Below are 27,504 nucleotides of genomic sequence, written 5' to 3'. Positions count from 1 at the left end.
TAAAAAATGCAAAACCCAAAAGTCTAATATTAGGATGATGGTTAAGTAATACATAGTACTTCCATTAAATGGAACATCATATAGCCGCTAAAATATTTAGAAGGTTTAACATGGAAAAGCAGAATATGGATTTATATATGTATTTAGTGATAAGTGTGTAAAGGTATGCTTAGTAAAAGATGAATGAAATTTATGAATTTTCTGGGCTAATGAGATTACAAGTATTTTTTTCTTTTTCTATATGCTTTCTATTCTATACATTATTTATGCTTAGTATTCCATTATGTTTATAATAATAAATGACATTTTTTAAAAAGAACGGTTGAGGATAGGCCACAGCATTGTCTTGGAAGCATGGCTCCCTGGATTTAAGAAGTAGCAATGTCACTGACTTTGGTCACATTGATTCAAATTAGATTACCAAAAAAGTATTTGCATAAAATACTTGTATAAAACCCTAGTTGTACAAAACCCTAGGGTGCAAGAATTACTTATAGCCAGTAAACCAAGTATTTTGAAGATGTGGGGATTTGGAACTGAATTATAGTTTTGCAATATTTCCCATTTGTCTATTTTATATATATATATATATATATATATATATCTGGCCTTGCAATCATAATTTAAATTCTTAGTCTGTGTGATAAGTTGGATTCATTATGTGATACTGTGTAATCTCATTTGTGAAATATGATCATGGTCTGTAAACAATTTCAGAAGCTCTATTAAATTTTTATACTACTCATACACAGTAGTTCATATTGTAAGTACGGTATAACATATATATATATTACACTGGATACAATCTCACTGGTCTGAAAAAGTAGTTCCTACACTGGACACATTTTGGTACCTTCAAATTAAGGCCTTTACAAAATTGATGTTATTTCACCAGAATGCGTTACTAAAGAGTAATTAGAAGCTATCGGAATCACTTAAGGTCCCACAAATAACTTGGACATTTTGGATTTATAAGCACATAGTTAATTTTTTTCCAAACAACATTTTAAAAAGTGGAGTTCTTTGGTATACTAAATGACATGGATTGCATTGAATAAGAAAGGTAAGGGATGTGGCGTGTTTGTCACTATTTTGTGCGTGTGTGTGTGTGTGTGTGTGTGTTTCAGTAAAACTTTATTTACAGAATTGAGTAGCAGGACCAATTTAGCCTGAGGGCCAGATCTTGCCAACCCCTGTTCCAGGCTGTCACATCTCGAGGATATAGCTATTGTATTACGTTAATTTACTGAACTTAACAGGTTTATCGCCTAATTTTTAACCTATATGCCATACATTGACATATATTCATAGGAGGTGAAGGGTATTTATCAAAGATCCTATTATCTTTGCTTTTTTTTTCATTTAGTTCTTATTTTTAGATCTGTAATGGGTACAGGTGCAGAGTTCTCACATGCATGTATGTGTAGTGATGAAGTCTGGGCTTTCAACGTATCCAGCATCTGAATAGTGAACTGTGCTCAACACCCTTTTTTTTAAAATTATATTTTAAGTTCTAGGGTACATGTGCACAACATGCAGGTTTGTTACATATGTATACATGTGCCATGTTGGTGTGCTGCACCCATTAACTCGTCATTTACTTTAGGTATATCTCCTAATGCTATCCCTCTCCCTACCCCCACCCCATGATAGGCCCTGGTGTGTGATGTTCGCCACCCTGTGTCCAAGTGTTCTCATTGTTCAGTTCCCACCTATGAGTGAGAACATGCAGTGTTTCGTTTTTTTTCCTTGCGATAGTTTGCTGAGAATGATGGTTTCCAGCTTCATCCATGTCCCTATAAAGGACATGAACTCATCCTTTTTTATGGCTGCATAGTATTCCATGATGTATATGTGCCACATTTTCTTAATCCAGTCTATCATTGATGGACATTTGGATTGGTTCCAAGTCCTTGCTATTGTGAATAGTGCCTCAATAAACATACTTGTGCATGTGTCTTTAGAGCAGCATGATGTATAATCCTTTGGGGATATACCCAGTAATGAGATGGCTGAGTCAAATGGTATTTCTAGTTCTAGATCCTTGAGGAATCGCCACACTGTCTTTCACAATGGTTGGACTAGTTTACAGTCCCACCAACAGCGTAAAAGTGTTCTTATTTCTCCACATCCTCTCCAGCACCTGTTGCTTCCTGACTTTTTAATGATCACCATTCTAACTGGTGTGAGATGGTGTCTCATTGTGGTTTTGATTTGCATTTCTCTGATGACCAGTGATGATGAGCATTTTTTCATGTGTCTGTTGGCTGCATAAATGTCTTCTTTTGAGAAGTGTCTGTTCATATCCTTCACCCACTTTTTGATGGGGTTGTTTGTTTTTTTCTTGTAAATTTGTTTGAGTTATTTGTAGATTCTGGACATTAGCCCTTTGTCAGATGAGTAGATTGCAAAAATTTTCTCCCATTCTGCAGGTTGCCTGTTCACTCTGATGGTAGTTTCTTTTGCTGTGCAGAAGCTCCTTAGTTTAATTAGATCCCATTTGTCAATTTTGGCTTTTGTTGCCATTGCTTTTGGTGTTTATGAAGTCCTTGCCCATGCCTATGTCCTGAATGGTATTGCCTAGGTTTTCTTCTAGGGTTTTTATGGTTTCCGTCTAACATTTAAGTCTTTAATCCATCTTGAATTAATTTTTGTATAAGGTATAAGGAAGGGATCCAGTTTCAGCTTTCTACATATGGCTAGCCAGTTTTCCCAGCACCATTTATTAAATAGGGAATCCTTTCCCCAGTTCTTGTTTTTGTCAGGTTTGTCAAAGATCAGTTGTTTGTAGATGTGTGGTATTATTTCTAAGGGCACTGTTCTGTTTCATTGGTCTATATCTCTGTTTTCTTACCAGTACCATGCTGTTTTGGTTACTATAGCCTTGTAGTATAGTTTGAAGTCAGGTAACATGATGCCTCCAGCATTGTTCTTTTGACTTAGGATTGTCTTGGCAATGCAGGCTCTTTTTTGGATCCATATGAACTTTAAAGTCATCTTTTCCAATTCTGTGAAGAAAGTCATTGGAAGCTTGATGGGGATGTCATTGAATCTGTAAATTACCTTGGACAGTATGGCCATTTTCATGATCTTGATTCTTCCTATCCGTGAGCATGGAATGTGCTTCCATTTGTTTGTGTCCTCTTTTATTTTGTGGAGCAGTGGTTTGTAGTTCTCCTTGAAGAGGTCCTTCACATCCCTTGTAAGTTGGATTCCTAAGTATTTTATTCTTTTTGAAGCAATTGTGAATGGGAGTTCACTCATGATTTGGCTCACTGTTTGTCTGTTATTGGTGTATAAGAATGCTTGTGATTTTTGCACATTGATTTTGTGTCCTGAGACTTGGCTGAAATTCCTTATCACCAATCCCACAGAAATACAAACTATCATCAGAGAATACTATAAACACCTCTACACAAATAAACTGGAAAATCTAGAAGAAATTGATAAATTCCTGGACACATACACCTTCCCAAGACTCAACCAGGAAGAAGCTGAATCCCTGAATAGACCAATAAGTCAGGCTCGGAAATTGAGACAATAATTAATAGCCTACCAACCAAAAAAACTCCAGGACCAGATGGATTCACAGCTGAATTCTACCAGAGTACAAGGAGGAGCTGGTACCATTCCTTCTGAAACTATTTCAATCAATAGGAAAAGAGAGAATTCTCCCTAACTCATTTTATGAGGTCAGCATCATCCTGATACCAAAGCCTGGCAGAGACACAACAAAAAAAGAGAATTTTAGACCAATATCCCTGATGAACATTGATGGAAAAATCCTCAATAAAATACTGACAAATCGAATCCAGCAGCACATCAAAAAGCTTATCAACCATGATCAAGTGGGCTTCATCCCTGGGATGCAAGGCTGGTTCAACATATGCAAACCAATAAGCGTAATCCAGCATATAAACAGAACCAAAGACAAAAACCACATGATTATCTCAATAGATGCAGAAAAGGCCTTTGACAAAATTCAGCCCTTCATCCTAAAAACTCTCAATAAATTAGGTATTGATGGGATGTATCTCAAAATCATAAGAGCTATTTATGACAAACCCACAGCCAATATCATACTGAATGCGCAAAAACTGGAAACATTCCCTTTGAAAACTGGCACAAGACAGGGATGCCCTCTCTCACCACTCCTATTCAACATAGTGTTGGAAGTTCTGGCCAGGGCAATCAGGCAGGAGAAAGAAATAAAGAGTATTCAATCAGGAAAAGAAGTCAAATTGTCCCTGTTTACAGATGACATGATTGAATATTTAGAAAACCCCATCGTCTCAGCCCAAAATCTCCTTAAGCTGATAAGTGTTTGTCACTATTGAAAATAATTGAAAACATATGTCTGATCTAAAAAAACTTAGCATTAATAACAAATACCAGTTTTTACTTAATAATACTACAGAATCAGTATTGGAAGACCAATTGTACTGTGTACACATTAAAATATTTAGGTTTCTTTATATCATCCCTAAACTGATGTGAAAACAGCCACCCTCCACATTTCACAATATATTTTTGAAATAGGCTTTACATTAAATGGTTATGACAAGAGAGAGACACACAAAGAACAGGACACACAGAAAGATACAGAAGCAGCAGAAAGCACTTAAGAAAACTCAAAAAATGCTAAGACAATAAGCATATTTACCTTTTAAGTTGAAATACAATTGTATTACTAAGACCTGATAACTTTTAACTTTTATAATCTTTTGTTTTTGTTTTTGTTTTTGTTTTGTTTTTTGTTTTTTGTTTTTTTTTAATGTGACAGAGTCTCACTCTGTTGCCCAGGCTAGAGTACATTGGTGCGATTCTGGCTCACTGCAACCTCTACCTCCCGGGTTTAAGCAGTTCTCCTGCCTCAGCCTCAGGAGTAGCTGGGATTACAAGCATCTACCACCCTGCCCAGCTAATTTTTGTAGTTTTAATAGAGATGGGGTTTCACCATGTTGGCCAGGCTGGTCTCGAACTCCTGACCTCAAGTGATCTGCCCACCTCGGCCTCCCAAAGTGCTGAGATTACAGGCCTAAGCCACCACAGCGGGCCTAACTTTTATAATCTTTATAATGAATTTTTAGTAAGATTTATTTGTCATGGATGGCATATAAAATGAATAGTTTAATCACTGCTTACTTCTTCCTTTTGAAAATAGCAATTCAAATACTATATATGGCCTGGTCCAGAAATGCAGATTTATATATATATATATTTATCAATACACTAGATTGGATTATTAAGTTACTGCAACTATTCCTATAGATTTTAGTTTTATTCCCATTGTAAGTTTGGAGTTTCTCATAGGGATTCGTAACAGTTCAAATCTGAACTTAGAATTACTCCTTGCTGAAGACGGTTCATGCCACAGTAGACAAATTTAAAATTGCAATTTACTAACAAGAACTGCCCAGAATTGTGTCTGCATCAGTGAACTTCCTGACTTTGGGAAATTAAAATGTTAGGCATTCTGCAAAGTTAGCACTTTCAACTCATTAAAAAATTTACACGTCACACAACTCTTCTATTAATTCTCAGAAGTACAGAGGAAGTGGCAGAGCTCTCCATGGCTAAATTGTGGTGTGGACACACTGCATACCAGGGCCCCCAGAAGCCCAGGTGGATTTAATGTGGGGAAGTAATTTACCTTACAACTACTCATTTCTTGACTTTAGAATGATATGTTTATAACCGCCTGTGGTAGGCATTTGAGAAAGTGCTAGTCATTTCCCAGTGAAATTCTTGTCAACACAGCAGTTTGATAGGAAAGCATAATTGTGAGTGGTAGACAGTAAGAGCTTTTATCTATAGTTGGAAGAAGTTGATGTCATAGCTGTGTTTGTGTAGTTCTTGATATGTGTAGCGTCCCAGCTGGCAAATAAATATTCTGTACGTGGCCTGCCTGCCCTGTACAATGCTACACAGTGTCCGGTATAATAAGTGTGGTTTGCTTTTGCTTTTTTCCTTTCTGGTAAAACATTTTCCTGGTTTTGAAAGCAGGGATGTGGTTAGAAACTTTAGCCCACAGAAGCCTAATGAACACCTATGGAGCACCACACAGGTTAGAAAACAAATGCAAGGTCTTTATATTCTAGGTGGAAAGGGAACTCTGAGGGGATCAAGAAAGGTGCCACCATGCCAGCAACTACAGCAAAGCATGGGCTCCTTCAAGATCACAGGGGTGCAGGTCCAGGGCTGCAAGCTCAATTTTCTTCTTGCTAAAAATCTAGCAGGTAGGTTCATGTATTCTAGAAGTCAGCCGCCTTACATCAGGACTCTTCATCATTTTACTTTTTCTATCACGTGTCTTTACTACCATGGAGGGATTCTGGTATCATTGCTTTTGGATTTATAATTTATTATTCTTTTTAAAGAGGCATTGATGGGGATAGAGTCCATTATATAATATAACACTCATATGAAACATATATAATGTTTTATAATACAGTTTACATAATATAGTTTATATGACACTCATATAAAACATATAATATAGTTTATATAACACTTATATAAAAACACTTGAGTAGCTGATCTTTGAGTTTGATTTTAATGAACTTAGCCTAAATTTCAGGCATTTATGCTTCACCTACTGTGAATCATGAGATAACACATTTACATCCTGGGATATTAATTATCTACTATTCATTTTCAGAAGGGTGTGGTTTGTCACTGTAAGGAACAGGGCTATGGACCCGCTTAGTGAGGTGTGGCTGTTGTCCTCAGCAGGCTGGAGCAGTAAATTACCATGGCAATTTAGATAACTGACGTCAGTGATAAGCAAATGTTCTTTTTAATTGTTGTTGTCATGTTCTAGGATTTATGTATTCATTTATTTGGAGTTCCTTAAGCCCTATCAATAAATAAACCCTCAGAAGAGTGGTAAATTATAATAAATGACGCTGGGTGTCTTTGACAGACCTGACCTTTGACATCATTAGTGCAGCCCTGATGGGTTTGCTAGATAAGAGCTGACCTTAAAGGATAAAAGAAAATCTGGACATGTTTATTTTGAATGGCCCTTGAGGTTTTAATAGGAATATTTGCATCAGAAAAAAAATGTAATTGGGGTGAAAAAATTGCCCATGTTTTGGCTTAGCGTAAAAAGTCACTGGCGAAAAAGAAGACCAAGCAGCCAGGTCAAGGAGAGGGGATTCTTCTAACATAGGAGTAGAAAATGAGGAACAATCTTATCAAGTAGCCTAGTGGACTTAGAGTAGATAAATATTACTAAAACTGACCAAGACCTTTGTGACTTAAAAATAGCTACTTTTATACAATATGCTTAATGCTTTTATAAATGACATTATGTCAAATGCATAATTTGCATCCTAGCTACCCCCATAAGATATGAATCCATCTTCTATTGTGCTTAATCCCTCACAGTATCCTAAAATCTATTTACATGTATTAAGGTCATAGAAGCAGCTCCTACTGAAATGTAATGAGTAAACCTCAAAGGCAAGCAGGACACCTCCTAAAACTCTACCTATCTCCCTTTTGGCCAAGTATCTGATACTAATGTAAAGACAGGGTTTTAATGCCCAGACACCTACAAGTAGACTTTGGAGGGCATAAAAAGTACCATATCTTATATTGTAGTTTAAAGATATTTCAGATTTCGTTTTAATTCTATTTGCTGTCCACCTAATACACTGATTTCAGGCCCTGGCATTAGTTGCTTCTGACTCCAGTCTACTGTGTCAGACATGACCAAGTTAAGACAAAATTGAATTGAGCTCAATTTAATTAATACTCAAAAGGTAGAAAAAAGCCTTACAAACAAAACTTTCATTAATCCCTAGTAATAGTTCTCTTTTGCAAAGGAAGAAACTGAGGCATAGAATTGAAACAGCCCTCCCAACACCCACAGATGAGTGCTGGAGCTAATGTACGAAGGCAGATCTGTCTCATTCTTAAGACTGTTCTCATGCAGGATCTTGGATGCCAGAAGCAAGTGGTTGTCAGCTTTTATTGCTTTAAAATGGGGTAAGGATGCCCTATTTAATAAATGGTGTTGGTAAAACTGGCTAGCCATATGCAGAAAATGGAAACTGTACCCCTTCCTTACACCTTATACAAAAATTAACTCAAGATGGATTAAAGATTTAAATATAAGACCTAAAACCATAGAAACCCTAGAAGATAACCTAGGTAATACCATTCAAGACATAGGCATGAGCAAAGACTTCATGACTAAAACATCAAAAGCAATGGCAACAAAAGCCAAAATTTACAAATGGGATCTAAATAAACTAAAGAGCTTCTGCACAGCAAAATAAACTACCATCAGAGTGAACAGGCAACCTGCAGAATGGGAGAACATTTTTGCAATCTATCCATCTGACAAAGGGCTAATATCCATAATCTACAAGGAACTTGAAAACAAATTTATAAGAAAAAAACAACCCCATCAAAAGTGGGCAAAGGATAAGAACAGACATTTCTCAAAAGAAGACATTCACGCAGCCAACAAACATAAAAAAGCTCATCAGCACTGGTCATTAAAGAAATGCAAATCAAAACTATAATGAGATACCATCTCACACCACTTAGAATGGTGATCATTAAAAAGTCAGTAAACAGGCTGGGTGCAGGGGCTCACATCTGTAATCCCAGCACTTTGGGAGGCCAAGGCAGGTGGATCACATGAGGTCAGGAGTTCTAGACCAGCCTGGCAACATGGTGAAACCCCATCTCTACATAAATACAAAAAATTAGTTTGGCATGGTGGCAGATGCCTGTAATCCCAGCTACTCAGGAGACTGAGGCAGGAGAATCGCTTGAACCCAGGAGGCAGAGGTTGCAGTGAGCTGAGATCATGCCACTGCACTCCAGCCTGGGCAATGAGAGTGAAATTCCATCTCAAAAAAAAACAAAAACAAAAACAAAAGTCAGGAAACAACAGATTCTGGGGAGGATGTAGAGAAATGGGAACGCTTTGACACTGCTGATGGGAGTGTAAATTAGTTCAACCATTATGGAAGACAGTGTGGTGATTCCTCAAGGATCTAGAACCAGAAATACCATTTGACCCAGCAATCCCATTACTGGGTGTATACACAAAGGAGTGTAAATCATTCTATGATAAAGACACGTGCACACGTATGTTTATTGCAGCACTGTTAACAATAACAAAGACTTGGAACCAATCCAAATGCCCATCAGTGATAGACTGCATAAGGAAAATGTGGCACATATACACCATGAAATACTATGCAGCCATAAAAAGGATGAGTTCATGTTTTTTTCAGATACATGGATGAAGCCGGAAACCATCATTCTCAGCAAACTAACTCAGAAACAGAAAACCAAACACCGCATGTTCTCACTCATAGGTGGAAGTTGAACAATGAGATCACATGGACACAGGGAGGGGAACATCAAACACTGGGGTCTGTCGGAAGGTCTGGGGCTAGGGGAGGGACAGCATTAGGAGAAATATCTAATGTAGATGACGGGTTAATGGGTGCAGCAAACCACCATGGCACGTGTATACCTATGTAACAAACTTGCACATCCTACACATGTATCCCAGAACTCAAAGTGTAATAAACAACAACAACAACAACAACAAATGGGATTTTCTTCTCACATGTAGAGCTCTTCCAATTATTGATGTTTATTTCCTTTTTCTACATGGCATCATTTTTGAGGGAAACGATGTTTCTCCTTTAAATATTACTTACAGGGTTTTATGCCAAATGCAATGGATTAGCATGTATTAACAGCTACATCATTCTAGCAAGGCTCTCCAGTTACATTAGAGTGGAAATGCCAAGGTTTGGTACACCTCTTTGCTTGCCCCACACTTGAAACAGAAAACATTGTTTGGAAGGTTTTTTCATTTAAGGGAGACAACCTCTCTACGCTCTCTTTAGCTTTATAAATGTCATGACTGTAAATGTTTCAAATGGAGAGATATTTTACAATCCAAATCAGCAGGGTTATCTCACGCAATCACTGAACGATAAATTAAGCCAGGGGCCTACCAAGCCCTCTTCTGTCATTTCCTTATCTCTCCTCATTTGAATCTACTAATTATTGCTCACATAGTACTTAAGAAGGACAATGGAGGTGTAGCCTGAGGGCTGGGATCCAACCCTGGCTCTGCTGTTTCACCAGCTTTATAATGTTAGACAAATCCCTTTACCACTCTATGTTCAAAGGGTTAAATTAGGCAGTTCCAATCAATGATCTATTTTTGCTCCAACATCCTGGGGGTTTGCAAGTTTGTGAGAATATAGACTTGGTTTTGGGGATTTAAACTTGGCTAATGATGTTCAGAAGTTATGACATTTCTCACATCAGAATATTTGCTTGATAATTATTTCTATGAGAGTATGTATTATGGCATAAAAAGTTTGAATGATCATTTTTTTAAAATGTAGTAATAAAACCATGATCATTTTTTGCTATCTATCCATAATTGCATGGAAATAAAAAATTTTTAAAGGCTAGAAAAATAAAAGCAGTTGCTGTTCATTGAGGAAATGAAGATTTACATTTGGTTTCTGGCATTGTTCTTGAGACTCTCAAATATAAACCCACCAAATAGGCTACATTTAGGCATGTTGTTGCTCAGTTACTGGGTCTTGGCTGTGTACTTAGGGATAATTTGATATTACTTCCTTCAGCGTAAACACCAAGGAAAGCTCTCTTGCTCTCTTTCTTTTTTACAATGCTTGGACATGGGCTCTGATCTTTTACTCTTGCTCTCTTTTTTACAATACTTGGACATGGGCTCTGATCTTTTACAATGGTTGGACACCACTAAAAAGTTTGGGCAACCTCACCTGTAGTCTAAATGATGACCTTGTGCAAATTAGAAAAAAGTCATTCGTTCCCTAAGTCATTTTACTACCAGCAGCCAGAAAATGGTTCTATGATTAATCCAAATCTACAGTAAACACAAATATGAATGGTGCCACCCAGAGCTGGACAATGCAAAATTATACATTGTCAGTTTTATTGACCCAAATTTTAGTTGATAGAATTTCAACACTTTGGGTAACTTTGCAAACATCCTTTCTCACCTTTGAGACTGTCTCCTCATATGAAAAAGATTGAATGAGATAATCTCTTGAGATGATGTTTTGAGCAATTACGAGACGGTCTTCAGGTAAAAGGAGCATCGCATGAACTGTTTAAGACATAGCCTGCTCTTGCTCCAGTTTTCAAATATTTTTCCTTCTCCAAATTGAATCTCCTTTAGTCCCTATTCCTGCAGGTCAGGAAAATCTATTCTTTAAAAAATAAATGTTCTTTAAAAATACAAATTGCAGCTGGGTGTGATGGCTCACACCTGCAATCCCAGCACTTTGGGAAGCCAAAGTGGGAGGATCACTTGAGCCCAAGAGTTCGAAACGAGCCTGGGCGACATAGCAAGGCCCCATCTCTACAAAAAGTTTTTTTAAATAGCCAGGGTTTGTTGGTGCAGGTCTGTCTTCCCAGCTACTTGGGAGGCTGAGATGGGAGGATTGCTTGATTCCAAGAGGTGGAGGCTGCAGTGAACTATGATCACACCACTGCACTCCAGTCTGCATGACAGAGCAAGATCCTGTCTCAAAATAAATAAATACATTAAAAAAAAAAAGTGGATATAGGTTATAAGCAGTTACGCTTAAAAAAGCACTGCTCTTGAAAAAGCAGTTGCTGAGGCCACACTGTCCCCAGGGGTAACAAGCCTTGTGCCTTTCCCTGAACGCCATGCCTGTCCTTGCCTTCTCAGTCGAAGAGAGGTGATTTTGAAAGTTGTTATCAAGGGAGGTGGATTTTGTTCTGGGCCATCCTTTCATGGCAAGATTGTATCTTTCATTGCAGGACATTAAATATCCTTGGCCTTCACTCACCAAATGCCAAAAAACAACCCCCTAATCCTTATGACAACCAAAAAAAAAAAAAAAACACCACCCCTACCCCATTTCCAAACACCATCTTGAGAAATGGCATCACTCTTGGTTGAGATACCTTTTTACCATCAATTTGCACTCTGGCCTTGAAATGTGCTTTGGAAACATACCACCACATCTTTTGCCAGAAGCCACAAAGGCCAGGCATAAGCCTTTTTACACGAAGAGAGTGAAAGAGTCCTTAGAAGAGAGCGTTGCATATGGCTTCTCTGAAAAATGGGGCTCCTTGTCTATGTAATAACTGGGGAAACTGAAATTCAAACGACTTTCCTAAGATGACTCATTAGATAATAGGCTATGTTGACTCTACAAATAAAATACCTTAAGGACCCAGCATCTTAGTGTACCTTAGTAATGCGCATCATAATTATATCAATGTCATTGTTGGTCATTTTTTGATTACTGGCAATGTACCAGCACCTTACAAATCTCATTTATCCTTTCCACAGCTCTAGAAGTATTCATATCCCCTTACACAGATTAGAAAACTGATGCTTAGAAAAGTGAAGTAGTTTGGCCACACTCTCCCAGCTAAGTGGCAGAGCGAGGATTCAAGCTAATGTTCGTGAGACCAAAAAGCAGTGTACTGGCCCATGGCCTGGTGCTTTTTTTAGTCCACCTTACTTTGAAGTAGCAGGAAAGTTAACTGAAATCCCTAACTTTTGAACCAGGGCTGTCGGTAGCAACCTAAAAACAATTATTTTGCACTGTGTTCTGCCGGAGATGTTATTTTCATTATTGCTAGGACTACTCTCAGCAGGGTCACCTCATTAGCTGAAGAAAATGTTCCCTGTTGCTCCGTGAGAGACGGATCAGATGGAGAAGCATAAAAACAAACTCCAGAAAGTGATTCTGTGTTCCCCTCATTTAGAGGATGGAACAGTAATCCCCTTCTTCTCTGATTCCCAGCCTGCTAAGTGATGTTTTATTTCTGTAGTTGCAGAAGTGTTTTGAAAATGATGGAAAAAGTTTTACAGGGATGCCTTCCAAAACTCTTTATCAGTGTTTCCATAACAGTAAATTGGAGTGTCAAACCTTTGGTGAGTACACTTAATGTTGGTCTGTTTTAAATTTTCCCATGTAGGAAAATAAGAGTTTGGCCAGATTGGTCCTAATTGCCTATGAGGAATAACTAAAGTAAGTGAGACTTTGTAAAATATTTTAAATTTTTAAAAATATTAAATATTTTAATATTTTTAATATTTTAAATAGAGTGAGGCTATATTTAATATTTTTTAATATTTTCTTTTTGTTCAGAACAACCTCAAATGCAAACACTTCATCAGTTATATTGATACACCTATCGACAGACATCTCCCAAGCCAATGTGTTATAGAAACCACCTATGAAACCCTATCACTTTGCTCCATGTGAAAATCCATATTTATAGAAACCAAAGTGACTTTTTTTCAAAATGGCATTTGATCACAGGATTTGGATTTCACTTAGAATAAAATCAAAACTCATTGTGGAGGGCAGGTGCAGTGACTCGCGCCTGTAATCCCAGCATTTTGGGAGGCTGAGATGGGCAGATAGCTTGAGCCCAGGATTTCTAGACAAGTCTAACCATCGTGGTGAAACCCCGTCTCTAGTAAAAATACCAAAATTAGCCAGACGTGGCGGTTCATGCCTGTAATCCCAGCCACTCAGGAGGCTGAGACAGGAGAATCGCTTGAACCCAGGAGACAGAGGTTGCAGTGAGCCAAGATCACGCCATTGCACTCCAGCCTGGGCGACAGAGGGAGACTCCTCATCCTGGCCCACCAGGACGTGACCTGGTGCTGCCTGTCCTCTGACCCCACCTCCTCCCTTTCTTTTCTCGCTTGCTCCCCACCCTCCAACCATTCTGTCTCTCTGTCAGGACTTTCATATTTATTGTCGTTTCTCATCAAGCACTTGCCTCTTGATCTTCACTTGGCAGATTCTATCTTTTTTTCAAGCTTCAGGTCAAATTTTATCTCAATTAAAAAAAAAAATTCTTCCTCAATTCCCTAAGTTGGCCATCCTGACATCTCCAAACACGTTACATTCTTTTGGTTTATTTTTAAAAGAACTTTTTTACTATTTGAAATGATCTTATTATTTTGTTTACTTGCTTATTTTCTGTTAAACTTCAGTAAAAATAGGAAAGTATCTCCATGTCTACAACAGAACCCAGAATATAATAAGGTTGAAGAGTATTTGCTAAATGGATGATGAATGAATGAATGAATGAATTCCAATTCTGTACCTGGAATGAGATTGAAGTTTCAGATAAATACCATAAGGCACAAAACATTCATTGAGTAGTTCAAATCTACATAATTTGTGAAAGTTGACATTCAAATTGAAATTACAAAGTTATATTCTCTATTCTTGGTCGGCCTGTCAAGAACAGGAATTCTGGTGGGAAGCAGGGATAAAAAACTCAGAACTGCTTTACAGGGAGAAATTTCAGACCACGTGCTATCTAGCTGGAGATAGGCTTTCCTTTTGCCAGGTGCGACTTTTCTGCTTATTCAAGCAGGACCACGCTGATTCTTTTCTTTTTATTTTTTGAGACAGAGTCTCGCTCTATCACCCAGGCTGGAGTGCAGTGGCACAATCTCTGCTCACTGCAGTCTCCGCCTCCCAGTCTCAAGTGACTCTCCTTCCTCAGCCTCCCGAGTAGCCGGGATCACAGGCACGCGCCACCACTCCTGGCTAATTTTTTGTATTTTTGGTAGAGACAGGCTTTCACCATGTTGCCCAGAGTGTCTCACACTCACGAGCTCAGGCGATCCACCTGCCTCAGCCTCTTAAAGTGCTGGGATTACAGACGTGAGCCACCATGCCCGGCCCGCCAGGTTGATCCTTACCAAAAGTTTCAGGATGAGCATCATAGGATTTGTAAATATGCCTTTTATACTCATTTCCTTGCCCTCTGACCTGCAAGAATAAGTCTTCTGACATTCCTCTATTTAACATCGTCACTTTCAGGAGGATGGCATTGTGATCTGTTTCTCCTCTACTAGCAGTGAACTTGTTTTGTGTTAAGTCTTTGAGTTTTGAAAATAGAGCCTGTATATGTCCCAGATGTCCTTTTATTGAGTTCCCAGAATACAAATGGAAACATTTTATTACCAGACAGTGGTGTTTAAAAATGAAAATCAAACCTAATACATGGACTCAGACAACTGGAATAAGGAATATAATATTTATAAAACTGAGTAGGAGGTTGCAATCATTGCTCTAAAATAAAGCATTAAAAATTAATTCAGAGCAAACCTGTCTGTGCTACAGCAAAGCTCTCTTTCATTAAGGTAGCACTGCATGTTTTTCCAGAATTAGTTCCCCCAAATAGGTAAATAGCTTGTAAGAACTGAGTGTTCGGCAAACTATGGAAGTGCTACGTGAGGCACGATTTAGAGCTGCTTTTAGTATTACAGCTTTATAGACCTTTCATTTTGAACCAATTAATTGTGAATCTTGCAGTTTTTCTCTGTTTTTCACCCTTGAGTATTACTAGGAAGGTTTAATTCACATGCTTCTTAGTCATCTTCATTTGGTTAATCCAGATGGTTCTATATCATTTGATCAATTCATATGCAGCAGAATAGTAAATCTTGGAGAACTGTGGTTACCAGTTATAAGATATACTTTAAAACTTTCCATAGGTTTTTCATTTCAAAAAGTTTGTGTTGCACATATTTTAAGTGACTTTTCCCTATCTTATTCTACTTCACATTATTCTCATTATCCATATTGCATTATTATTGTTAGTTTCCATCTTCAGAATACGCTAAAAAGGAAGAGACATAAAATGCTAGTGCCATTTCTACATTTTCTATGAGATGAAGTTTTTATTTTTACCAATATACACCATTTCTCTGAAGCCCTAAAATAAATAACCTTATAACCTCTAGGCCCTATTGATTTTCTAATGATTTCAAATAAAAAGCATCCAGTTTCCATTGCATTGACAAACTGTTCAGTCCCTGGGCAAAACCTATTGGATTCCTATTAAATGAAGGGAGCAAGAAACAACAGAAAATTCAAAAAGTAGATTTGAGATGGAGCGGGGGAGAGGTGGTCTCAGCTTAGCTCAGTAAATGGGTACTTAACCTTTGACCAATGATGACAGGTCTTCTTTAGTTCTCTTAGACCAAGCGCAAGCTGTTATGATTAAATAAAAAAGAAAAAAAACTGTTTAGAGCCTTACTGAATATGTCCTGGGAATTAAAGCATATGGCAGGGATAAGGAAAAAAGATTTTCCTTATGCTAATGACCCCTGATGTCTGAAATAAATTAGATCCATTAGAGTTTATGCTCAATAAAAGAAAGACTTTAAGCACTCCAAAGTTAGTGACTCGAGACCAGTTTTTGCTCTAAAATTCAATCTGCCTGCTTATTAATTCTTAGTGAGGCTCCAGAGCAGACAGGAGATGCAAAATCATAATTCTGTACTGAACCAGAATTTTAAAAGACCACAGGTTTCTTTTCCTTTTAATTAAACCATTTTTCATGCTTCCTATTTTCTTTCCCTCATTAATTTGATTTTGTTCCCATTTTTGTTTCATTTTTTTTTCTTTTCAAGGTTTCATTTATCCCATTTCAACTGAACAGAGAACCCAGAATGAATATGGATTTTCTTGTAAGTTTGATGTTTGGATTTTATGTCGCTGAATAATCATTTAACGTTATTGCCCCTAGTTCAAGTTTACCTTTCTTTGGATTACAGATGTGCACACAGGAAATAGGAGCCAAATATATTCTAACATGAAAAATAAATTAGATTTTCGCTGCTGAAGAGAAGAAAGGGTCATTTCAAGACTCTGCCAGCTTTAAAATCTATCAGTCTACCATTCAAAGCCTGAGTCCCAGTAGCTGACAAAACATATCATGAAATATGCTGATATAAGTAAAGGGCAGGGTTCAAATACTAAAAAGGAAAGGGTTGAAAAAAGACAGATCTATTGAGCTAGAAATCATGAATGTTGAATAAGTAATAATGGCCTGGCAAAGTAAAACGTTAAGGATTTAGATATAATATTCTGACCAGAGTTCAGAATCCTGCAGCAGTGCCTCAAATAAAACCCAACAGAAAAGTGAAACAAGCACTTTGAAAGTAGCACTCACCCAACCAAGAAAACTTGGTTTTCTGAAGAAAATCTGCTAATGTTGACTTGATTGTTAAGAAAGTGAATATTCTGGAAATTTTGGGAAGAAAATTATTTTTAAGAGAAAGCAAACCTCTTTGGATACATTACATTTAAACACAAAATGCTAAAAGAGATAGAGCAATTTCCAATAGAGAATTCATTTACACTGCTAATATGTGAAAGATTGCATGATATTAGAGTGTGGGTTATCTTGTGAGCCACTGGCAAATGAAATGATGACTTATTTCACCATGGAAACCATGTGGATGTGAGTCTTAGGACAGGACCATGGTTCGTCCCATTTTAGGAGGTCATGGGACCTACAAATTTGAAAGTTCTCTCTCCCTGAAAAATGCATATGTATATAACACTGACCATTAAATTCTAGGTTGTTCTCGACCACCTGAAGTACCAATTTAACAACCTCTTTTACAGTGAGTGGAGCAGCTTTGATTAATTTTGCTGAACATGTTTTTGTGTATCACAGAAAACTAAAACCAGAGACTTAAAAACGTCAAAGGGTCCACAAAGGTTTCATTTCATTTCATTTGTTTTAATTATCAGCTTCTATCACCTTTTCCAGTTGGATGAAAGCATGTTCTATGCCACCAAGGCAACATGCAGCATTTATAGGAATTCTGTTCTAGAAACAAGGCCTCAGTTGACTGACACGCTGTGTTGGTCAAATGCTTATTTGCCTTTTGGGGTAGCCTGACCTTTCTGATCACTGAACCAGGCCTTTATCTTCCTTAGTGCACAAGAGAGCTATATTTTATTCTAGTAATGAGTAGCTCAAATGTAAATCTCTGACAGGGGACCGTGAGAAGCTCAGGGTTCTCAGAGATAATACTGCATCTGTATCAAACCCTGGACTTAGAAAAGGTTATCGGCATTAACCTCTGTCCCCCAGATCTGGGCCTTCTGAACACACACCTTTCAAATCTAATATGTTTGCTCCTAATATTTGCTTTGCTTAGTTACACCATTCCCACCCACCTCTCCATTGATTTAGGGGGAAATGAGGACAGTGCTATGGAAAGTAATTTGATGACTTGGAGTGATACTTAGGAAAATATTCTGGTTCAATAAATATACAGATTTAAAACATGCCAGATATTTCTAACAGTGTTTGTGTTTATGTTTTTAAAGAACTATCAGAGAATTCAAAAACCCTTCCAAACTTTTCCACCTGAAATGTGTAATAAACTTTTTTTTTTCCTGTGGGTTGGGATGGTTTTAGTTCCAGTTTCTTTATATGCCTAGCAATAAATGGTCTGTTATGCTGCCCAATTATAAGAGAGATTAGTGGGTGGATAGATGCAGAGTGAGAAAGGAAAAGAAATCAGAGATAATTTTCCACTGAAAGGCCACAGCCATTTTATATAGCTTTTGAAATAGATTTGAAATTAACCTATAAAAAAAGGCAGTAAATGTCTGAAAAAATTATAGCAATACATATGTGTACTGTGGGAAATTTCTATAAGCAGCTGGTTCAGTGTTTCACTCTTCCTTCTAGCTGCTCCTGATTCAGATGATGTTGCTCTCTATGTTGGGATTGTGATAGCAGTGATCGTTTGCCTGGCGATCTCTGTAGTTGTGGCCTTGTTTGTGTATCGGAAGAATCATCGTGACTTTGAGTCAGATATTATTGACTCTTCAGCACTCAATGGGGGCTTTCAACCTGTGAACATCAAGGCAGCAAGACAAGGTCAGTTGACATTCCACTTCACACCCTGTTACTTATGCATGTAAGCAGTTTCAAAATCAATGACTTCAGAGTCATCTCATTCAGCTAAAATGTACGCTCCATGAAGACAGCAATTTGAGTTAATTTTGTTCATTACTGTATTGATGTCATTTATATAACAAATGAGAGTTAACAAAGTAAACAAATCCTCTTTTTTTTCTTTTCTGACAGATTGCTCTGTCACTTTTTAACTTCTATTTGAAAAGAATACACTGACTGGTTGACTGATTTCTTGAGTCTCCTTTTTTCCTTCCTTTGACTAGATATCTTGTATTGCTATAAATACAATAATTTACCAATGAACCCAAATCCAGGATAGACCAGGGAAACCATAGCTAATCGACACCTAGCAGGGCTCATTGTTCAATCCAATCTGTTGAAAGAGCTAAATACCTTGGGCATAATGAGTAGATGTCAAAGCAAATTATAGAATGAGCTTGACCACTTACTTATAGCCAATAATAAAATAGCTGGTAGTTATCTGATTGCCCTGTTTTCAGTAGAGCCTGTCTATCCACCTCCAATATTAGCTGAGCTGCTTTACTTTTGGCTCAGAAAGTGTGAGAGGGAGTCTGACTAATGTAGTTTGGCCTGAATGGAGAACGCCAATGGGATTATTTTCTCTTTCTGACTCAGATCTGCTGGCGGTACCCCCAGACCTCACGTCAGCTGCAGCCATGTACAGAGGACCTGTCTATGCCCTGCATGATGTCTCAGACAAAATCCCAATGACCAACTCTCCAATTCTGGATCCACTGCCCAACCTGAAAATCAAAGTGTACAACACATCAGGTGCTGTCACCCCCCAAGATGACCTCTCTGAGTTTACATCCAAGCTGTCCCCTCAGATGACCCAGTCGTTGTTGGAGAATGAAGCCCTCAACCTGAAGAACCAGAGTCTAGCAAGGCAGACTGATCCATCCTGTACCGCATTTGGCAGCTTCAACTCGCTGGGGGGTCACCTTATTGTTCCCAATTCAGGTAATTCCTAGAGGTTTAAATTGCAAAGAGGCAGCTTGAAACATATTTTTCCATACCAAAATATTTTTTGTTCATGGGATGTTTTCATTCATGGCCTGAAATGTTAAATGTGACCTATCCAGCCCAAATCTACTTTCAGTGTAAACAGAACATTTCTTTAGACAGAATCAGCAAAACCATTTCTCTTCCTCCAACCAATTCCGAAAACACTTCCTCTAGAAATTTTATACTCACAACTTTCTGCTGAGGTGTAATTTAGAACCATCATTGACCTCCTTTCTACTAGAACTTCAGAAGGCAACATCAAGCCACAAGTCCTAATGTTGTCATTATACTTTAAAAGGACAAACTAATTATAAAATATATCATGTGGTTCAGTTCCAATTTACTACATGAATCAATACTACAGAACACAAATTTTTTGATCATCAGAGGCATCATAATCGACATCAAATCTTCATTTATTAACCTAACTTCATAACACAGTCTTTCATCTCGCAGTATTGATAGTGTACACTGTACTCACTCCTACCTCTGATATTTGTATCCAGAATCACCAGATTCATCAGGTGTGCTTTTGCACTATTACTTGGTTTCAGTTTATTATGTAGTCTCTCTGCATCTAGAGAATAAGCCTCATAAAGGTCTTTCATGGTGAACAAAAGTTAATGACGATACTTTTGGATTAAAAATTGATATTCATTAATCAATATTAGTAATGAGCTCGGAACCATGGGTGATAAAAGGGTTAATGGCTTCCTCTCTAAATCTACCTTAATTCTTTTGGACAAGGCTGTGAGTATTTTGTAAATACAGTAATACCTAAAATGTAAATACCTAAAATGTCACATTGAAAAAACATAATATATGTATAGTCAAGGAATATACAGACCAATGAGTCTTCAGGCCTGAATATGAAATTTTATTTGATTCTTCCTGTCATTCACTCTTTCATTTCAATGCCTTGGCAACTTTTACCCTAAACCTTTGAAAGTATATTTTAACAAAATCAAAACATTTAATAAAATACCATTTTTTTCTTCACAGTTTACATAGCTGAAATCATGTATTATATAATGTTTTCCACCCTTTTCTCATTAATCCTTAAGCTATTGCATGCTCTTTAAAATCATGATTTTAAATATCTTTATAACAGTCCATTATTGAATGAATCAAAACATACTTTAATGTTCTTCCATTGTTTAAACATTACAGTTGTTCTCAAAATAGTTCTTTTCCCTCTGATATGTATTGGATTCTGCCTTTTCTTCCCATTTCTACCTACCACTTTTTCACATGTACATTATTATAAAGGCTTCTTAAGTGGAAGGGAGTGAGCTAGCATGTTTTAAATGCTTCCTATGTATTAGGCAATGGTGATCAGCATCTGATATTTTATTTAATGGACAAACAATAGTTACCTATTACTTTATATTCATAATGCTGTTTCATCCCCATAACAAGGATGAAGTCATGTTTTATATTTTCAATGAAAAAAATAAAAGCACTGAGGCTTGGTAGCCTCATGTGTGATCTTCCCGCTGTGTCCTCCACAAATCATTCTGTACGTTGACAGTCCACTTCCTACAACACCAGGGCTCTCATATTACTCTCCTTCTCAAGAAGGCTGTGGCTCACCATCTTCAACCAGTTACATAAAGGCCTTTGAATAACTACTACCTCTTAACTCTCCATTCTTTTTTCTTGAGACTTTCCAGTGTGGTCAGGCAAGTTTTCATATTGCCCCACACTCATTTGGCATATTCCATTTCCTCGCTAATTAAATTATGAATTACTCAAAGACAGGAAGGCTATCTTTTCCTTCTTGAAATTCACAACAGTGCCAAACACTGTACTCACAAGGATGCTTCATAAATTTGTATGGAGCCGAAGGAAGCTGGATCTTACGGGAATCAAATGATAGAGCCAAACATCTTTGGAGTGCTGTCCACACTGAATCACTCTTTGTGATGATGAGCAATGGTGTGGGCCCCAGACCACCACCATGGGCATCACCTGGCAACTGGTTGAAATAAAAAATCTCCTACCCCACACTCCATATCTCTGAATCAGAAACTCCAGGGGTAGGGACCAGTAATCTGTGGTTTAACAAGCTCTCCAGGTGGTTCTGATGTGAGCTCAAATTTGCAAGCCACTGCTACAGCAGACACAGTTAGCTTAGAACACAGCCCAATCTGATAGTTCTGCAAAAGGGCACCGATTAGCAACTAACTAGAAACGCTTTGACCTGCTGTGACTAAACTAGGAGTTACTGTTCACTTTCTAGAGTTATGTATAATAAAAGGTCTTCACCAATTCTTATACCATTGTGGAATTACATTGATGCTAACCAGATATTTTAAAAATACATTTTTTTTTTTTTAATGTTGAAGTTGGCATTTCCCTGACTTTGAATCTTGTGGGGATTTTCAAAAAATTGGAAATGATGCATCATTACAGCTGTTTGAAATTTTGAACAATTGTTGGTTTTCCCCTTGTCTTGCAAGGAAAACAACAGTGGAACCATCTGTCTGTTCCTTAAATAAAACAAGCGTTTAAGAAGTTACATCATTCCTTTAAGTAATTCCATAAGAGTTCAGAGGGAGCTATGGTAAGGAGGCCAACAAGGAAGGAAAACAGAGCAACGCGGAATATTTACATGTCTTTAGAGAAAACGAAGCAGGCTTGTGGCTGTGCGGTCACAAAATCTCCTCATTCCCTTTTACGTGCTGCAAAAGCTTTGATTCCTAGGTCTTATATGACTGCTTTTCTCTTTTGCTATTCAGGAGTCAGCTTGCTGATTCCCGCTGGGGCCATTCCCCAAGGGAGAGTCTACGAAATGTATGTGACTGTACACAGGAAAGAAACTATGAGGTAAATATGCGTTTTCTGGTGCACTGACTTTACCAATGTCTAACTTGGAGGAGAATTGTACAATAGACAATAAACCCAACATATTTTTGTCTCAAGTGCCTTGCTTCTGGCGTACATTATTTTTCCCTTGACCTACAAGAGGTCAGGTTTTACTTCTCTTTGTCTTCGAAGCTCCAGACACTTTTGCAGATCTTGAATATGGGTAGAAGGCTAGAGATCTTTTCCCAAGTGGACATGTTGCCATATTTCCTGGAAAAATGTCCAGAAATGTGATTCCTAGATTGTCCGGAGAGACAAGTGGGTAGACACAGACACATCAACTTCATGGGACCCGGCTCAGAAATCCAGCCTGTTCCTATTACAGAGTCAAAGGTCACAAAGCATTGAACAACTCCCCCAATCCCTACCACTCCCACTGAGCCTCGCCCTTAATTCTGACCCATGGATTCTTCCTTTTGTGACTGTCTTCTGGCTTAAGTGTTACCAATTTCCTTCTTATGTTTAGCACTTATAAATTCCACATTAGGCCGTTCAGAATGGGTCTAGGATTGATTAAAACTAGATTGAATTAAAAGGTTTTGTTTAGAATGTTTCATAATCATAAAGATGAAGTTATTTTAAGTAAAAATAACAAGAGGCGTTGAGAAGTCCTAAATTCAATTTTCATTTTGGCCTTTCACAAATCGTTCTGGGTCTTTCTTGATTAGTTTCCATATAAAATGCGTGTGTTAAATGGTGCTTTAGAAGCCTGATTAATGCTTCTGAAGTACACCGAGATCTTAAAATGAAAGATGTTGTTAAAATGGAGATCCTCATCATGTAATTATCATTGTTTCTCCCAAGGGGAAAAGCATCGGCTCCTCAGCCCTGAGCTCTGAGTATAAAGCATGAGTGACAGTGCACAGCTACGTTATCATTATAACGCATTATACCTTTTCTTTTCCCAGCTCTCATCCTCAGAAAAACATCCATGTTTAGTCTTGTTCTTCACTAGCTGTAAAGCTTTTTTATTATGCTCTCAGGTGGAGATATTGGCATTTATAATTGGTGTGACCCAGAACATTTTTTTCCTCGGGTGCTGTACTTCCACCTACATAAATACTAGCCTGTCTAAGAAAATAATACAATTCTTGAGCATTATTCATGCCTTAAATTTGAGCAACAGAAAATCACTAAAAGGCTTGTATTTACTCACATCAAATATTCATTTTTTTCATTCCCAATGCAAAGCAACATTCACAGGCCCTCAAAGCTCCCCTCTTTTGCATCAGGAGAAAAGAAGATTAGCAAACTACACGATCTCTTTATTTTATTTTATTTTTCTTCCTCTTATCCGGAATCAAGGTTAGCATTAAGATCTATCCAGCAAGGCCTTTGCCAGCATGGACATTTTGTTTAAACAGAAATAAGTATTCGCTTGTGCTTTATGGTGATTAACAGTAAGATGCCTGGGCTCCTTATTTTCCATCCGATTATCATTATCTGCAGCTGAAGATCAAGCCTTAAGGGGCTGCTGCAGGCACAGGCTGAAGCTGAAAGAGGTGTGCATTCACGTGCCTGCTCTTGCCATACTTTCCTTGGCAGCAGAAGCAGGATAATTGTACATTTTAGATGAAAGAAAGAGAAAACAGAAAATTGATAAAGCTAGACACTTTTCTGTTTTTAGGGTCCTCTGCCTTTGACTATAATGAAAAGGAAACTATCAATCACTCCTTGCTATGCCTACCATCTGAAGTTAGGTGCAGAGGGAATTCCTCTGTTGAATTTGGTGTTCATAAAAGAAGTTCTGTGTATAAAAATGAAGCTAGGAAAACCTCAAGATCTCAAAAGAAAATATGCACCAGAGACCATGAACCGAGGAACAAACACAGGAGGATAACCGTTTCAGATAAATAAGAAGTCTTCTCGTCACTAGTTTTCTGTTATGAACCAGATGCATATTTATTGTAAAACACAATGGCAAGAATGTGCTTTAGGATATAGTCGTAATACAAAGCATCCCTGCCCTTCATCCAGCAAACTCTTAATTTCATTTACTTCTCACTACGTTCTGCAAGCTGTGATGAGCTCCACTTTAAAGATGAAGAAACTGAGGCACAGGGGAATTGGGTTCCATAGCCAAGGTTTCACAGTTAATACCTTAGCAAGGCAGAATTCAAACCCAGGCTTTTCTGATCACAAAGCACTTTCTGCTTCCTAATGTGCCATCCTCCTCCATCGCACCAATGCACAAACCAAACCTCTGCCTACGTATTATGGTGCATTTTTGGAGACACTTTCTATTGCTCACTAAAGATCCTTTCTATCCACACATGATACAAGACAGAACTTCTTTGGGAGAAGACTCCTGTGAGGACATCAGGAGCTGTGATGTTACTATGCATTCGTAGGAAAATTCTGAGCATTTTTCTCCATTTTCCTTCTCTCTGATTCCTTTTATTGCATCGCAAACTGGGTATGTTTCCAGCTGGATGGTATCCAGCTGGTCATCTGTGGATGAGAATTGTCTGAAGGGAGGCGTGAACTTAATTACATGTGGCATAGTGAATGTGACAAGAGGGGTCTTATCATTACGGAATATGCTCTAAGCGAAAGTGCAAGCTGGCAGCTGAACAGCCTGAATGAGCCACAGAGATGGGACAAGCGGTCTCTGACCAAAGAGGGTGCAGAGCTGCAAGGCCGTGCTCAGGATTTCTGCCTCTCCTGCTTCACAGATCTCTGGAGAGGCGGCGAAGCCTTTGTTTTCCTGGTGGATACAATTTCCACAATTAATGCTGCTAACATGGGCCTTTTTGCCTTGTTTCTAGTAGCAGTTTGCACAAGTGAACCCCACCTAGACTGAAATTTTGTCCTGTATCGATTCTTGTCGGAAAACAATTTGAGTTGAAGATATGAAAGTTGATTTTCCCTTTTCTCTGCATTCTGTACTCACCTCGCAGTTTTATCAAAAGGTGAATAAATCAATTTAGAAATTCCAAATACAAAGGTAAATAGAACACCTTTTTTATAAACTGTGGGGAGCCACGGAGTTTCTGAGCAGCTGAGTGACACAGGAATAGCAGTGCTTTTTAAAGATTGATCCGGTGACAGTACGCGGGATGCATCGGTGGAGGGAACAGAAGGACTTGCCCAGAAGGCTTGGTGCCTGGGTGAGCCCTGGCAGTAATGCAGGTGTGAGGAAAGAGGAGGAGGAGGAGCCAGGCCGGAGGGTGAGCCCAGGTCCCAGTCTGAGAGAATGGGGAGGGTATCAAGAGAATCTATTTCAGAAGAGAAACTATTTCACAGCTTGCTAGAAGTGTTGCAAAGGAGGGGCAGAACGCACAGAATAGATTCAAGAATCAAGCCTGGGGCGCTGTGAGAATTGTGAGAAAGGTGAGAAGCAGCAGTGGCTCCAGGGGAGAGGACAGATTCCAGTTTGGATGCGTTCAGTGTGAGTGGAAATGTGGATTCCTGCTAGGCACGTGGAAGTGAAGTCATGGCAGAGAAGGAACCTCCAGCCGAGAACATGCAGGGGCAGAAAGAACTGGGGAAAGAACTTTAAGAAATAGTCCTACGAAGGTTTGACTGTCATGAGAGAAACTAGACAGAGCATGTAAGGATAAGGCAAATGAAGAGTTTGCATCTAGCACAGGACTTAACATATTACGGTGTTAGGAGCAGTGGCTCCTCAATGAATATTTCTGAATGAAAGTATGAAGGTTTGTAAGGGTAGCAAAAAATACCGTGGTATAAATAGGTTCTCAAAAATCAAACATAAAGAGAGCTCCAAGATGGAGCCTTAACACGAGGTGTTATTAAAGTAAAAATGTAAAGAAAGAGGAAGAACAACAAAAAGATTGTTAGATTTGTCAACTGTGGGACATTAGTGGCGTTTAGGATTTTTTTTTTTTTAATTGGTGAAATCCCCTTAGCAATAGTTTAAGATGTGAAATAGTAGTGTGGCAACTGACACTATCATATATATCTATTAAATATAAATAATACAGTAATGTGTGAGGATAAATGTCCAAAATCCCTGTGTAGGTAATTGTGTAGAGATAGATTGACTTATCATGTTATTTTTTGGAACTTTGTAAAATAGTAGCTGACATTATTCTGTCTCAAGGAAACACAGTGATCTTTCTCCTTTTAGTAGAGTCCTTTCTCATTCATGAGCCTCAAGTTCCTCAGTTTGAAAGAAGAGCTATAAAAAGGCTAACGGTGGGAGTTAGTGAGTCCAGGTATATTTAAATCTTATCCTCATACTGTTCTTGACAATGTTCATTTATTGAAATCCCACTTATAAAGAAATACTTCAAGGTAGTTTATGAAAACACTTCTTCTCAATAAGAGGAATAAATTTAAGTAAGTGGATAAAAAGGTAAGAAAATGGGGAAAATAAAGTTATAAAAGATAAGATAAAGTAGGCGAGCAGTTAGAATATAAAATAGTTGGTATAATTCCCAGCACATTTGCTGTTACCAGGTCATGAATTTACTATTTCTAAGCCTTTCAAGAAGGGGATGTGTTAAATTACAAGATCCGCATGTCCATGAGGGAAAAAAATATTCTCAGAAGAAACTCAATTATTTTTCCTTTGGTTCCTCATAAAGAAGACATTTTGCTAATGCAATGAACAGCATACTTAAAAGAAAAACAGCAATGAGCTTCAAGGGCCGCTTCTATCAGTGTCCCTCAGTGGAGGTAGATAAGCATAATGCTTATCAGTTCTGGCTTAATCCAGGGGTAGATTTTGGCCTGTCTAGGGAAATGGTGGCACGCCCTTCGGAGTGGCTTTCATAAATATTATTTTTGCACAATTGAGTTTTTGATAGCAAGTGAGTTAGATATTCCCTGTCAGGTACCTAGAGTGCAAATATTTCA

General features: G+C 38.1%; 1 protein-coding gene across 3 annotated transcripts in view; it reads left to right on the top strand.

The window, feature by feature from the left end:
* UNC5C (unc-5 netrin receptor C) overlaps positions 1 to 27,504 on the top strand; it is a 385,297-nt gene that overhangs the window by 314,348 nt on the left and 43,445 nt on the right. For 2 of the 3 annotated variants that reach the window (XM_005555480.4, XM_074040173.1), the window contains exons 8-11: positions 16,475 to 16,531; positions 18,556 to 18,747; positions 19,423 to 19,767; positions 22,554 to 22,641. In XM_005555480.4, coding sequence (XP_005555537.1) covers positions 16,475 to 16,531; positions 18,556 to 18,747; positions 19,423 to 19,767; positions 22,554 to 22,641 — 682 coding nt within the window. The remainder of the gene's footprint in view (positions 1 to 16,474; positions 16,532 to 18,555; positions 18,748 to 19,422; positions 19,768 to 22,553; positions 22,642 to 27,504) is intronic. The other variant, XM_005555481.3, reaches the window with a different exon arrangement.

The sequence above is a fragment of the Macaca fascicularis genome, chromosome 5, assembly GCF_037993035.2.
Source record: "Macaca fascicularis isolate 582-1 chromosome 5, T2T-MFA8v1.1".
NCBI classification, from domain to species: Eukaryota; Metazoa; Chordata; class Mammalia; order Primates; family Cercopithecidae; genus Macaca; species Macaca fascicularis.
The sequence above is the reverse complement of the archived record's forward strand: the minus strand, read 5'-3'. Positions and strand labels throughout refer to the sequence as shown.